General features: G+C 36.6%; 3 protein-coding genes across 4 annotated transcripts; 1 reads left to right on the top strand and 2 right to left on the bottom strand.

The window, feature by feature from the left end:
• Nucleotides 1–15: 15 nt before the first annotated feature.
• Nucleotides 16–2,556, bottom strand: elp6 (elongator acetyltransferase complex subunit 6). Of its 2 annotated transcripts, XM_079469507.1 has the most exons (7): nt 2,095–2,556; nt 1,935–2,013; nt 1,777–1,847; nt 1,350–1,474; nt 1,055–1,259; nt 685–834; nt 16–605 (listed from the first exon to the last, which is right to left on the bottom strand). In XM_079469507.1, the coding sequence occupies exons 1-7, from the start codon at nt 2,146–2,148 to the stop codon at nt 483–485; spliced, it is 807 nt and encodes a 268-aa protein (XP_079325633.1). In that variant the 5' UTR covers nt 2,149–2,556; the 3' UTR covers nt 16–482. The 2 variants fall into 2 exon arrangements, with proteins under 2 accessions (XP_079325633.1, XP_079325634.1); XM_079469508.1 differs by lacking the exon at nt 1,935–2,013 and having other exon boundaries at nt 376–605; nt 1,777–1,836; nt 2,095–2,526.
• gabpb2b (GA binding protein transcription factor subunit beta 2b) lies at nt 2,557–7,191 on the bottom strand. Its single transcript, XM_079469503.1, has 8 exons — nt 7,010–7,191; nt 6,235–6,342; nt 5,964–6,131; nt 5,648–5,842; nt 5,234–5,381; nt 4,689–4,838; nt 4,487–4,605; nt 2,557–4,404 (listed from the first exon to the last, which is right to left on the bottom strand). The coding sequence occupies exons 2-8, from the start codon at nt 6,340–6,342 to the stop codon at nt 4,045–4,047; spliced, it is 1,248 nt and encodes a 415-aa protein (XP_079325629.1). The 5' UTR covers nt 7,010–7,191; the 3' UTR covers nt 2,557–4,044.
• Nucleotides 7,192–7,579: 388 nt separating this feature from the next.
• cdc42se1 (CDC42 small effector 1) lies at nt 7,580–15,620 on the top strand. Its single transcript, XM_079469502.1, has 5 exons — nt 7,580–7,772; nt 8,454–8,772; nt 11,216–11,320; nt 13,666–13,744; nt 13,836–15,620. The coding sequence occupies exons 2-4, from the start codon at nt 8,710–8,712 to the stop codon at nt 13,732–13,734; spliced, it is 237 nt and encodes a 78-aa protein (XP_079325628.1). The 5' UTR covers nt 7,580–7,772; nt 8,454–8,709; the 3' UTR covers nt 13,735–13,744; nt 13,836–15,620.
• Nucleotides 15,621–15,931: the final 311 nt, after the last annotated feature.

Below are 15,931 nucleotides of genomic sequence, written 5' to 3'. Positions count from 1 at the left end.
CTCATAATAATGAGAAACTAAGTCGAAATAACTCATAATAATGAGAAACTTTCTCAGAAAGAAATATGGAATTAACGTATGCACGCATGCGCATGTACAGAGTAGGCCTAAACCAATATTACGAGAAAGTCATATGAGAAAGTTTCTCATAATGACTTAGTATCTCATAATAATGACTTCGAATCTCATAATAATGAGAAACTAATTCGAAATAACTCATGATAATTCGTTTCAACATGCATTTACTCCTGTTTCTCCAGACTATATTTACAAACCACAAAAATTATAAGACACATTTTTTTGTATCAATTTGTATCAGATTTGAATATAAATAGTCCCTGGCTTATGTAGCAATGAAAATGAACTCGGACGATAATAAAAACGACAGCAAGATGTTTTACATATGCATTTATGGATGGCAAACTAAATAATGACACAATTTTGGAATAAAATTTGAAGAAAATACTTTTGTTTGAAAATTGTTATAGAACAGCACTAGAAGTGCCTCGTGAAAAAAATGATGCTCCTTTATCGTGAACTTTATAATGAAAAACTTTTCTTTGGTTGTACATGGCATCTTCTCTCGATCTCCACCACACCTCCATCTAAAAATACCATAAAAACCTTAAATCAATTTAGAGCAACTGATTTCAGAGTATGAGTGACTTTAACATAATAGCCCACCTGTCCATGTATGTCCCTGCAGTAGCCCGTAGGCAGCCCCTCTACATGTAGTGCCAAGCTGCACTGATGAATTAGTCCCTTCTGAAGCAGGTTTGAACCTTCATCATCTACATCCTCCTCCTCACATCTTACCAGAATCACTATATTTCCCTGCACACCAACAGTTTGAGTTAATACATCTTAATGTAGAATAAGTATAAAGAGTACATATTGCTGTAGTGAACCATCGAATGCCTGTCAAAGGTTGTAAGGCTGAAATTTTAGCATACTAGATCAATATAAAAATATCAATGTATCTGTTTATTTTTAGGATTCATAACTTCTACTGTTTTTTTCACACAGGCACTGATTAAAAAACATTGAGACTCGCCTGTAACTCAGAACAGATGGTGGCTTGGCAGTAGAGAGTGAAGTCCAGTATTGCTCCAGCACTGACACCTAAGCTAAGGAGTACACTTAGATCATCTATGAGTAATACCGGAGGACCCCATTTTTCACCATCTTCATTTTCTCCATTCTGAGTCACAGAACTTTCCACAAATTTGAAAAGACATTCCAGTCCAGCACATGGGGACCTGGATAAACAAACAAAAGCTATGGCAAGACAAGTTTTTCCCAACAAAATCTCATTTATTGTTAAGAAGAAGAGTATGTGCTATACATGCCTGAGATAACTCAAAGGTAGTTTGCTCTGGCTGCTTCCCTCTTGTAATATAACTCCAATGGAGTCCTTTAATCCTTCAAGAAATACTAGCTGCCCTTTCTCCCTCGCCTGGTTTAGACTCACGCCCTTTGCAAAACATTGTGATAATTCATACACTTTCTGTAAAAATATCTATATCGCTTCTTATAACAGTTAAGTTAGCCAACATCACTTAATGCATTAGGTTTCATGAGCTAGGCTAATTTTTATTTATAAATATACGATTCTTCATTACAAATTAATTTTAATCAATGTTAATGTGAAATAATAATGTATTTGTATATTTAGAAGTTATCTAAAATAATTAACACCACAAAAGTTTTGTTCACGGTTTCTTTCATTAAATAATGTTGACAAATGTAATGTTATTGTGAACTAGTAGAACTTACCAGCCTCTGACTGATAGCACTGTAGTGGCTGAAAGATTGCACGAGACCCAGAAAGCACACCTTACAACCAGCTGAAAACATACAAGTATAACTCACGAGTCTATGGAATCTCGAGTTGGATATTCCCATTCAAAAACGTAACTACATAGTTCGCTTACCACGTAAGTAGAAAGACAGATAGTGATGAATGAGAAATGAAGCATCTGCTTGTCTGTCAGACAGCAAGATGAAGTCACCCTACACGTGCAGACAGAAACAGATGGACTGTACGATATAAGTTACTTCAAACACGTAAAAGATGTTAAATAGAATACTTACAGTTCTAAAACTGTCCGGGCTGGAACTGAGAATACTGTTTAACTCTGGAAACATGTCGGAGACTTTTAAACTGGACAACTACGGGACACAATGTTCTAATTCACAGACTAAACCGAATCTCCCTTAGCATTTATCATACTGTCGATAAAATGAACAAAAGTGTTTGTAACGAAAATAAGAAATGTTATAAGCGCAAGTTTTTACGTGCATGCGCCACCACCAATACTAAACAATATTGCTACATCGGCTGACGTTAACGTAATCGACAACACAGCCGAAATCAGACGAGCTTAAATCTGTTTTAATGTTTTACAATGATTAAACTAAACTCTCTAGAAATAATGTAGTATTTAAAAATGTGTAAATAAAAGCAGAAAAGGTCCTTGTTGTCTCTAGCGCTAACGCACTGCATGCAACGTGAGTACGGATGCCGCATTTAGACATTCTGAAACTCGTTTCAGTGAAGAAAAATGTGAGTAAAATCTGTTTCAGTTAATGAGTGTTTATTACTTTATTAATTTTTTCCTATAAAAACTAGCAAATATCAAAATTTTGTGCATTAAAGGGAGCATATAATAGTGTTTCATTACAACAATATACTTGTAAAATATACAAACAAACCCTAGGGACAAACTGTTGATGTCTTTTATGCATTACGTTTTGAGTCTGGCGGAAAATTCGTTGTGCTCTAAGCATTTCCCTCTATCACACTAAAAAACATTTTCAATGTGATTGATAACTTTCCAAAATCAATTTAAAGAAGTAAGCACCATTTGCCTTAGCTTTGAAACTTAAAAACAATTCTTAATGCTTGTCACCATTTGAATTACTAAGCACTGCAGATATCATCATATACAGCTGAAAATACCAGTAAACTAAAAGTAGAAGAAAAAACATTGTCTTTGATCAAACAAATCCCCATGCACCCATTCAATAAATACATAATATCCATGTGTTTAGATGGAAATATTTGCATATATACAAAGCATAATTTGAGCGACAAATAAAGCCCTTCAAATCATTATAAAGGAATGTTAATCACCAGCTGTGTAAAAAAATACTGCTAACATTTCTGTGAAAAGAAAAACAACTAATACAGAACATCAGGTTAAAACAATATTCACATTCATTCACATTTTAAAACATTTCATTGTCATGCAACAAATTATGTTTTTAACACAACTGATGATATAACTTCCCTGCAAGATCAACTGTAAAAGCTGCTTACATCTGGAAACAGAGCAGCATTTTACAATATCACAGACGACGTTACAACACACACAGATAGCCAAGCTTTGAAACACATGCAGAGAAATGCTGCGTTTTCTTTAAAGCAATAAAACTGTGACTTAGTGCATCTAATAAAACAAAGGAAACGATGCAAGATAAAAACAAGAAATACGTCCATCAGAAGGGAGTAAGTCTTAGCAACTACTAAAAAAATCCCAATAGAGAGTTTTTACTAAGTACATACACAGCTATCGAGGTTACCTTATTACCCATTACTTACTACCCAACTTCGACTACTGTTCAAAGCTAACAACCTCCTTAACTTTGCAAAATACTTGGTACTCTGCCAGTCAAGTCCATTGTTTTCCATTCACTGTTAAATAAGTAAATTGTGAAGCAATATGAAGCAGTCACATTGTGTACTTTACAAAAGAATTAGATTAATAATGTGGCTTGAGCGTTTTCACTTGAACCAACATAATCTGCTTTAACCACTTGAGTTAAAAAGCACACTCTCCCTATTCTATTCCTATCAATCTAAATGGTTCATCTTTGTTGCTGTGGCCACCTATATGGAAATCATTGCAGAGGATCATCCCATCAGTTCCTTAAAATAAAAAAACAAATGGTTACGATTTACAATTAATAAATACAAGATGGCACTCCAGGTACACAGACTAGTTAAGTTTATGCAATTCCTGAGTGTTTCAGTCTTTACGGCTACGGATTGACCTCACATGTGGCTGTAAGATCTGCTGCATCTACTAATGTCACTGTCTCTCCTTCTGTAGAGTCAAGGGCCTCCTCCTTAATAATGATGGTCCCTTCTGGGAACATGACAACTTCCTCTCCACCAACCACCTGCTCCTCCTCCTCCTCCTCTTCCTGAAGCACCACTTCCTCTTGGGGCTCTGTGCCGGTGCCATTGGTTTGTCGTATGTTTATGGCCTCAAGTTTAAGACGGTACTGTTCTGCTTCTTCCTCCTTCCTTAGTAACTGTTGCCGATACTGCTGGGCTTTTCTGTTGGCTTCTTTTAGCTGCTGCTCCAATAGTTCCCGGCGGTCTTTCTCAGTAAACTCCTACATGAAACCACAAACAGTTAGTCTTGATATTGACATTTATTTGATTAAACATAAATCAGATGTTTTCTATTCATCGAACCTTATGTTTGGAATCTGTGTGGTTGACTGTTGATTCAAACTTCCTCTTTCGTGATGAAAGTGGTTTGATGTCCTCCATTACAATTTCTTCAGAAATCTGCCCGGCGGGTACAGCTACCACTAAATATATCCAGACGTGTTTTAAAATACTGAATAAAAGCTTTTAAGGCATTATGGAATGAACAACACATAAATCTACTCACTCTGTTGTCCTTGCATTGTGACAAAGAATTTTTGTCCAAGACTGCCTTGTTGGTCTGTTACTATGGTAATCACTCTCTGGCCATCCTCTCCTACAAGGTGCTGGATTGCCGAGTCCACAGAGTCTGCAGCTATCACACTCTCTCCAGCTCCTAAAGGAGCATGAAAGAACAATTTACATAATATCTAACAATATTTGAAATGCTATGAAGAGACCTGAATTTACATTATTTGAATGATGATGCAAATAATTTAGAGTTTAGAATCAACTAATTGAAACTGACCATTTTAATTGATTCTCGAAAAATAAATCCCACTTACTCAAACACAGTTATGGCCATTTAGTGTCAATTACATTTGTCTTAATTCTCTTTTAACCACAAAACTGGTTTAATTACAGTCTTAAAAGAAGGTTTAAAGCCCAACCAAAATTGAATGTTGCTTAATTATCGCCAGCAAAATGGCCAGTTCATAATATGAGTTGAATAAAAGGAATTAAAGCCTGTTATTTATGTAGGAAAATGTATATAATCTGTGCAAGTCCTACCTATGTTTGTTTTAGCATTGGTGAGAACAATATCAGAGAGATTGACCCCTCCTGTTGATGAGATGATGAACTGAGGACTGGCAGTGCCTGGAGAACTACCTAAAATAGTTCTTTCTGGATTCATGTTCACCTGGTTCTGCATTCCATCCTAGAATATTATGATACAAGAAATGGCAGACCAAGTTTAGAACAACATGACTGCGTTATAGGTAACTCTGGTCTAATGGTCTGATCAGCTTTCAACATAAATGCATGAGCGATGAAACATGTACTTTCAAGTACTTTCCTCTAAATATTAAGGTTTAATAGATTTTCTCAAAAAGAAAGCCATAAAGTAAAAAAACATTACTGAGACTATTCAGGTGTGTTTGATTAAGATGGTAGCAAACCTCCAAAAGTAAAATATTGCTTTACCTGTAATAACAGCATAAGTTCAGTGTTTCCTCGGTCCACTGCAATGTTGAATGGCGTCTTATCAAACTTGCTGAGGAAGTGAGTATCAGCACCATATTTAATCAGCAGCTCTACGACCCCTCTGTGACCATGTTCTGTCGCCCAGTGCAAGGCAGTCATTTTCAACATGTCCTTGGCGTTGATGTCTGCTCCACTCTGTCCCAATTATGATCATAGCCAAAAATACAGCATAAATGTCAGATTTAACAAATATTAGTGACATCTACTAATTATAGCCAAGTCAATCCTATACTATATCAACATCATGTGTTCTTACCTTGACCAATAATTCAACAATGCTTGTATGGCCCTCTGCAGAAGCCATGTGGAGAGGGGTCCGATCGACCTTAGTGCGAGCATCTCTACTCACCCCGGCACGGAGGAGCACTTCAGCTGTAGAGTAGTGGCCGTATTGTGCTGCTAAATGAAGTGGTGACGTCCCCAGCTAAAACATAAGAACAGATATGATTGTTATTATTGGTTTAGTATATACCAGGAATGTTAATGGGTTCCAGGATGGCATTTTAATATGCTTGAAGTAACCCTACCCAGTCTGTGGTAAAAGGTGCTCCATTGGCCATAAGAGACCTCACTTCATCATCCTGGCCTTTACGCGCTGCCTCCAACAAACGCTTTCCCAAATCCACAAGTGACATCTAAAAAAAGGGTAGAACCTGGAATTATGAGATTTCTTACAAGATACTTTCCTGTACTACAATAATGTAACATGTTTTTTCACATATAAAAACAGTATATTCTATAATATGAAAATATGTGTGTTTAGTTTGATTAATACCAACTATACAGATAGCAGATTACTTCAAGCACCAGGAACCGGATGTGTACATTATTATATGATACATTTAGTCATTAGTGACAGGAAATAAATAGTCATGATTTTATAATCAAAGCAAGTTCCGGTGGAGGTTGATCTTATGCTGGCATTCGCATAAATCAATTAACGTTACAGATTTGACCATCGAAACAACAAATGTATGATTATTAAAACTAAACTAAAAAAAACCTAAAGTTAATTTTCAGAAATGATAAACTACAGAATGTTTCTCTGTCACGTTAACAATAATCGATTGGTTGAATGTGTAGATCACCTGTCTTTATTAAGTTTTAAGTTAAGCTTAAGTAGTTGTTAAGTTATAAAATAACTTTTTACGGTATAATGTTATCGTTCACGCCATGTTATCGTCAATACAACGTGTTGTAATTAACGTACATATTTTATTAAAATCTATTTTCAAAACAATTCATCAAACTCCTGCAGTCAGCTGCTAATAAACAGAATATAACAAAACTTCTGCTTCTTACCTCAGTAAAATGTTTTCCCAACGACCTCTGCAGTGCAATACTGTTAAAATGCAAAAACGAAATGTGTGCTTGTGTTATTTAACGGGATTTAGTGTTCTATCATACTTTTCTATACTTTGTGAAAACAAAAATAACATAGATGAGCTATAAGCCGTCAAAGATGGCGCACGAACGGTACCGGAAGTAAGAATATTTGATTATTTCTTCTTTGGTGGTGTTGGAAGTTGCTGGATCTAGAGCGCCCCCTACCGCATACCCCAAAAACCAGAACTAGACAACATTCCTCCAATATTATCCATTCAGTGAAAATATGGTCTCAACTTTTTTCAGTTGTCTTCTTTTGCAATATTAAAACTTTTGTATGCAATCATTTACATGAAGAGGAACGTGTGGTCGGAAAAACATATATCTATTTGTCGGCGATTTAGCATCTTGGCCACTGGACAATATAAACAAAGGAGAGTCGAAACTAATGAATCTGAATTAAAAATCAGATTTCACTTCTTTTCATTTTTTACAGTTTATCCTCTTTTTCCATGTTAAATAAACGTAATGCGTATGTGGTCAATTACACACACTGCCCGTCGGTGGCGCTAATGGCCTCTGGTTTGGAGAGTTTTCAGTATTTCCTTATATTAAGGGGGGAAACTTCAACCACACCTCAGAGATCTGAGAAACACACAGTATTTCCACTCTCCGCTCTTTCTCCACACAAGAGACCATTCACTCCTGCGTTTACGTTTGAATTCAGATTAACATTAAGGTACAGTACTCCTCGTTCTTGCCTTTTTACAAAAGTCAAATTGTGTTTTCATTTTGTACGAAAGTTTTCAGCGTCGGATGAACTTCATCAGTTCTTCGGAGCCGCTGATACGGCTGGTACCGATAGACTTGAATAAAAACCAAACAGTTTTGTGTTTGAGAAGACGTAAGATACGCGAGTTTAGTTTGAACGCTTGTGAAAAACGTCACCACTGTATAATCGACGTAACTTTAGCTGCATGACTTTTTGACAATTGAATTATCGTGCTACTGGGCTGCAAGTTTAAACTGGTTGGTGGTTACGAATTCATTTCAGAGACCTTTGCAACGTCGTTTTTTATCTGCTTCCTCGAGCTGTTTGTTTACATTTCACGTGGTTTGCTTCTTTGTAGAGACTATAAACCACCAAGTGTTTAATAGCTCTTATTGTTCCTGGGTTAACTGTTACAATGAATTGTTTCTCAGGATACAAGAGAGAGGATATAAGAGTTTGAGCTTCTTTTGTTCTATTACAAGATGCTTTATAACAGTTTGGCAACCTCTCAAAAATGCACCTTGAAAACAGCACAAAGCTCTCCATTTGTAACGTGAGCTATATATATATATATGTATATATGGTCTGTTACTAGGATTTTTTTAAATTTGATGTATGAATCTTTCCTTTTACCTTTTCTTTAAACAGACTCTACTGAAACAGTGAAACCTCACATAAACAGAACCAACTTAAAATCAGGGGGCCAGGAATAACTCTGGGAATACGGGGTCTTGTGTATAATAAAGGAAAAGACACAAGCTGAGAATCGGAAAAGGACGAAGGGTTTTGGACGAACCTCAGTTTTACCTGTCCTCACTGAGATTTGAGGATTCGATTTCTTTGCTTACATCTTGTCAAAACAGCCTTCAGTGTGGCGAGAGAGAGGAGGGAATCGAACCGGTGCATGCCGGAGATGAGTGCGTTCTGGCATAAGATTGGCTGCTGTGTGGTAGCCAAACCTCCTCCGGTAAGTGTCTCTTAAATTTATCTGAACCATTTCAAGTTCTTTTATTTCTCAATCCCATTTCACAAAGTTTGGACTCTTTTTGCCCACCATTGGTCTGTTTTCAAGAATCAGCATGAATCGCAGGTACCAATACAGGCCTTCTTATGAGGTCAACATCTGGACTAATTTAATCAATTACCCCACGGCTCAGTCATTTGGCCCTTGTGGGAATTTAGTGTTCGGGGATCACGTGAAAGTGACTCACGCAGGTTCTTCAGTCTTAGACTTCAGAAAAGAAGCTATTCAGCTGATGTGAATGTGACCCAGATACTCTCAAGGGTTTGCCAGTACTGCAAATGTGTTTTGGAGAGTAAAGCCAGACGTGAAATGCAGATGAACAAAGGATACTTTGTCATAGAACGCTGCATGGGTGCATTTCCAGAACTTGTGGTCTTAAAAATGTAGTGTCGTTGCAGGTCTAGACCATTTTTGAAGCTTGTAAAGTACATGTGGATTAAAGTGACAGTTGAACCAAAAATTAAAATTCTGTCGTCATCTACTCGCCCTCTTGTCATTTCAAACATTTATGACTTTCCCTCTTACGCAGAACACAACAGAATATAATTTGAAGAAAGTTGGTAACTAAACAGCACTGGCCCCCATTCACTACTATTGTATGGACACAAAACCAATGCAAGTGAATGGGGGCTAGTTAACAACATCCTTCAAAATATCATATTTAGTGTTCTGCGAAAGAAATAAAATCATACAGGTATAAAATGACAAGACGGCGAGTAAATGCTGAGAGAATTTTCATTTTGAGGAGAACTATCACTTTAAGACATGCACAGTTATTGCATAAATTAATCTTATTGATAACTTACCTGGTTTGTTTTTTAAGCGGTAGTTTCCAAGTTAGGGCTGTAATATCCTTTAAAATTTAGCATATTTAGTTTCTGCTTATTCATTTTTGACAACTGTTTGACCAATGTCATACAGGTCTGAACCAAAATGTAATATCATTTTCAAATTTGGATGTACTGTTCCTTTAAAACTTCTCTAGTCCTGTGTTTAAATTTCCAGACTTGTTTTGCATACTTGACCATTGACTCGACTGAAGCTTGCGAGCAGGTTTGTTGTTATCTGGTTTGTGGTTCTGAGCCAATGAGCCCAGGTTTAGCACGGTCTCCTGTAACAATGACAGGGGGGTCTAAAGGGAAGCTGGCTCCTCTGGACTGGGAGTTCTCATTCTTTTCCTCCCTCCTTCCTCTCATTATTTTTAGGTTCTTGTTTGTTCTATTGTTGGGTGGGGGGTGATGTCAGATGACAGTGGGCATCTGTAACGTGAACAAATGGTGCTTCCCAGCACAAGCTGTTTTCTCAAACCATTTCAGATATAACGGGTACGTTTAGATTAGCTGTCACCTTACATCACGGTCTGCTATAAGAACTTGTACGGTGTATTTCTGTGATACGGGCCTTTGCGTATACAAGGATAACGAAAGTAAACACCTTTGAAGGATGTTTGAGGTTATGTAAGAGACATTCCAAAGGTGGACATGCAGCTGTAATATGGAAAATGTCAGCTCGTGTTGAGGATATTTAATATATAGATAAACGAAGACTCCTACAGCTGTGCTAAGTGTTCTTAAGTTACTATGGGAAGGCAAGTTTTAGCAAGTAGTATGCCAACTCCCCTCTTATGGCACATGATCTCATCGAATAATTATTCTGGTTGTTGATGTACTGATGTTGAGGCTTTTTTTTAGACCTTCGTTTATATGACTCACTAACTCTACCACATAGTAGAATTGTGGGAAAGGAAGGAGAAATGTTTGAGCCAGTTGGATAACACACTAGTGCAAGTATTTGTTTACATGGATGTGTTTAATGGATCGATCTGTAAAATCAATGAGCAGTATATTGTTTGTTTTCTTGAAAACCACACACGGGTAACTTGGTTGACAAATAGACCAGTCATATGTAACAGCAAAAAATTGCCAAAGGCTGGCAGTTGTTCAAGAGCAATAACCATCAAAGAACAACAATTAACTTGGTTCATGTAGTAAAAATATATTTAATACTATATTAGTCCGTGTTCACACTTGACAAGAAAGGTTGACAATTATTATTTTAGAGCTTGTGCCTTCTTGACCAATCACGTTCCTCGCATGTTGTTGGAAATGACAGGTCTCTGTCATTGGTTAGCTTTGAAAAAGGTGCTCACACTTGACTCCTTTTTTGAAGCTGCTAGCATCTGTTTTACATTTTAATCCTATGGAGTAAACCATGTTTTAAATAAAAAAGTCCTGAGGGATTTTTTAAATGCCAGTGTCTATTTCTGCAGCTCAAAAGGTCGTCTTTTGAGGTTGATAAAAGTTCAGCTTTTCTGAAATAATGCCCTATGTCAAGCCCCTTTTCATCAATTCTTGACTCTCTTTAATATAAATTTCGGTCTTTACAGAAAAAGAAAAGGAGGAGAATAGACCGTACCATGATCGGAGAGCCCACAAACTTCGTCCACCTGACACACATAGGCTCTGGTGAAATGGCGGATGGCATGCAGCCGGTAAGATGTATTTAATTGCTTTGGTACAGTGGGACTTGTGAATGTAACAGAATGAATGCTTCTCCTATGACAAGGCGACACATTTACAGTAAAACCAATGAGGGTTGCTGGAATTTTTGTAGAAGTACATATGGCAATATCCCCATAATTTCTCTTTCATTTTACACAACGACAATCTCGTATTCAGTGCACCTGCCAAGTGTCTGAAAGTGAACACAGCATGTTGTCACTGGTTTAACTGCGTATGTTTGTGGGAGTTTCCCTGATGCAGTGGTCAAAACCAAGCCTTTTTTAGTTGATGAGCATTGATTCTTATTTTATGTGTGTAAGGTCAACTTGTCTTTTATAAATGTGCTATAGAAATAATGTTGATTGTTTTATTGATTGATTTCAATATTTTTGTAAATAATATTTTTTAAAACAATAGTAAACGTGTTTAATCTAACACACACATCAGGACGTATTAAAGAAGTAGAATGGTTTGGTTGATTGTATGTGTACGATAGATGTATGGCTTGTATTGTCTTTAGTTTGTGCTCATTGGACTGTTGCGTTGTCATAAGAAAGGTGAGGATTTACCTAATCCTGCAACTCGCAGAGAGATTGAATACCTGGACAGAATCAAGCAGACTGCAACTTGCTCAGAGGAATGTTGGCGAGTGTCCCGCTGGGGAGAGATAGAGAGAGAATCGAGCTTTCTAAATGAGGAAATGTTTGTTAAGGTCTTTGAAGTGGTCATTTAAAGTCAAACTTTTATAATTTGACTGAGTAGTCTGTAGCTTTGAAAATGAAATACTTCAAAAAGCACACTTTCACAATCGGATTATGTGGGTAGTAAATGTTAATTTCTTCTCTTGTGTTGATGAATGTTGCTATTAGTAGTTTTATTAAAGTCCAGGGTGGACCTGTACAGTAAAAGCTGAAACGTCCAGTGATAAGCAGGATTGGTTGTTATCGGCCTTTTAGAGTCCATGTGAGTTGTGACGGGCCGAAAGTTTAACTCAGGTGATTGACCTGCTGGCTTTTCCCATGTGGTGTTGTTCTTTTGTGTTGTGCTGGGAAGTGTGTATATAATGTCCCGGTGAAGACAAGCTTCCTCTTTCTGCTGCTGGGGCGTGATTCAGTGTTCCTGCAAAGTATGATGTAACAGCGGGTGTGTCGAGGGTGAAGAGCTAGTATGTGAAACAGGCTTGTTCTTGCATGATGGATGTCGTTTTTCCACCTTCGCATGTCTGAATGACTTTCAGTTAGGGTTGCTTTTTTTACACCACATTTCTAGAATTAAATTCAGTTGACAATATTGATAATATGGATGTGCTGTTTTTAAAAAGCGCATTAACCCACAGGGGTCCAAAATGAGAAATAGACTGAAGAAAAGAAAGCCTGTTGTGGGACCTTTTTATTAAAATAGTTTTTTATCTGTTAATACCTTTTTTATTTTTGCTATGTGACAATTTATTTTATGACAACACGTATATTTTTACTGCAACATTAGCATTACGAATTAAGGTAACGCATAAAGACATCAAATACTACTTTTAAATAACACGTTGACAATTAACTGTTTAAATATTTACAGTTTTGAGTCCTTTTAAAAAATATATGTGTACAGTGTTTAAAATTGTCATGAAAAGAATCTCACTATTCAAAATATCCTGATTTGAAGTAATGTGAAAAAAGTGAAAGTGACCTATTTGTCAGATATGGTGACCCATACCCGAAATGTGACCTCTGTATTTAACCCATCTAGAGTGTAGTGGACACACGCACAGCAAGTCGTGAACACACGTACACCCGGAGCAGTGGGCTGTTATTGTTTTCTGTACATGAGTCAATGACGCATAATGACCATTTATTATGTGGTGCAACCAATATCAAATTAAATTCATTTAAAAATAAATGTATAAAATCTTTGTGCCTGAAATATGAATCTCTGACACAGAATGCGATTTTCAATAAAAATAAGTTTGTTAATTCAGGACAAAATGATGCAACTAAAATATGATTACTTAACACAACTTGCTTTGTAAAAATACTTTCAAGCATTTGTATTCAAATTAATATTAAGATAAATCACGGTTGCACCACATGACATTTTTAAGTCTATGGCCGATTCATAGATAAAAAACAATTAATTTAATCTGCATTTACGAGTACACCACATTCTTAATGTTTGAATAGCTCCAATAGATATTAATTATATAATAATGTTATAAATCCTTATTACAGTACATCATTGACCCACACACAGGGGTCATGCATTTCGGTTCAATGATGCTTCATTTTTTGTTAATAATAAATCACCTTTACTATGGCCATAACCTGCTTGTCACTACCTCTTGCAGTCTGGCCCCATGCAGGAACAGATGAGATCCAAAGTGCCTCACGCTAATGGACGAAACAGCCTGTTATAGCCTCTTTACTGTGAGTACAAACACACACTTTCCTCCTCCTCCCATTCTCTCATAATCAAACAATCATTCATTTTAATATCGAGCCATCTTCTGTTCGCCAGGTTTTTAACCCCTCGGCAGAACCTGTCCAGCTAGCAGCACTTTACCAATTAGCACAGGACCGGCTTTACATCAGCAGAACAGGTTTTGGTGACAAATGGCAACATCTGATTGCTGCAGTTGCCAATGTGGATGACACCTCTGCAGGGTTATTTTATGTTATTGGTCTTGTTTTCAGAGGATATATTGTCCCTCTTTTAAGACTGTTTTATTACATTTGGACCGGGAACTTGTGAACGTGTGAAGTGTGAGTTTGAATGTTTCGAGACACTGGCTTATTGGCGCTATGGAAGAGGAAGGGCTCTTATCACAGCAACACGGGGACTATTTAACTGCCTTCCCAAAGTCAGAACTGGCATGTTTGTCATAGTCTGCCCTTGATAAAGATGTGTGCAAATGCGTTTGATTTTGTTTTGTGATGGAAAATGTTTACCTTCAGCATCTCAAACTACTTTCCATTAACAGTCGCACAATAATCTAAATCCTTTCTAAAGGTGACTCAAGATTGCATTTAAAAACCCTGGCAGAAGTATGTAAGTCGTAGTTCTTTGTCTTAATCTCCAGAAGGTGTTAAAGGAAACATTTACTGTAAAATATAAAATTCAGACATTAATACATTTACAACATGCTCATATTTTTTTATGTGAGACAAAGTAGAAGTGACAGAATTTTAAGTGAACTGTTCCTTTAACTGCTTGTCTGATTTTTGGGACTTTGAACATCAGCTGTCATAAAGGCTTCCTGCCGGTTAAAGTCACATTAGACGTTTACTTTCACACGTCAAGCTCAAACACACACGTTCTGTTTTCCGTAATCACATGGCACTACTGTGCACCTGCTTGTGACTGCCACAAAATCGCAGACACACACCTTGTATACTTTATACATGTTTATTTGGCTCTGTGTAGCACTGTGTTGTGGGGATTCCTCGTGTTGACAAACGGATGTTTGCTTGTAATTACGTTTTGCTTTGCTGTTATTTACTTGCTGTAATTTGTTAGGAAAAATATTTTGATAGGAAAACCTTTAGAAAGCTTCCACAATGTCTGTATTGCTGAAATGTAATGTAGTAACACATTTTTTATAGTACTGAGTTGCCCAGCGGTGCTCAAGAAACACATTTCACTCTTTATTCAGTATAGAATACAGATATTTTTGTTGCAGCCAAAGACATCTATGTTAACGTCATGATAAATGTCTGCTTTTTTTCGTGTGAGCTGTTTACCATCTTTAAGTATCTGCTGTCACTTTCAAAGCCAAAATGTATATGGTGCAAAGCACTCAGCCTGCTTCCTTATTCTTGTTTTTCCTTTATTTTTGTTTAAAAAACTTTTAGTTTTACTCATTGTGTGATCAAATTTGAGCTGATATATGTCATGGTGTTATGTTGGTGCATCTTTCTGTACATTTTGTTGTGCTTTAATTTGTTACAATACAGTTGTACAAAGAGCAGTATGCTTGTTTTTCTTTTATTAAATGCACATAGTGATAGTGTTGAACTGAACCAGTATATTTTGTTAATGTTAGACTTGTTCAAGGTTTTTACGAGTGATTTTAAACCTTTTTGCAGTCTTCACAGTATATAACAATCCCTGTAGTTTTAAAATGTACAGATCTACAAAAAATGACATGGGTTATGTTCCAGTTATACTAAAGACAACCACACATTTTAAAAAGACTTTACCATAAATATATGTTGGTGGTTTCTTAATTTCCCATTCACATTTTTTCTTATAGCTTAAAACCGTGCATGAAACAAATGGGCAAAGATATCAAAGCTGAAATCCAAAAGTAAGTTTTAACATCTGTATACACAATAACACTCATTAGCAATGCGGTTTCTACTCTTAACATCGCATGCCTTAAAACCCTTGCGCAACAAACCATCAAACAATGGACTTTTTGGCATGAACATTATTTAGCTAACTTACACCGGCACAAACCAAAGTTTTATTTCCTTTTCTTTTTCTAACAAACAATGGCTTGGAAAACTTCAAAACAACGGTGGTGTACCAACCACATTTACTTTTAAAATGAAAAGAAATAGCCGTTTCATGAAAATCAAGTAAAATACCTATGCACTCATAATTACAAATAA

Source organism: Barbatula barbatula (assembly GCF_947034865.1).
Source record: "Barbatula barbatula genome assembly, chromosome: 12".
Taxonomy (NCBI): Eukaryota; Metazoa; Chordata; class Actinopteri; order Cypriniformes; family Nemacheilidae; genus Barbatula; species Barbatula barbatula.
The sequence above is the reverse complement of the archived record's forward strand: the minus strand, read 5'-3'. Positions and strand labels throughout refer to the sequence as shown.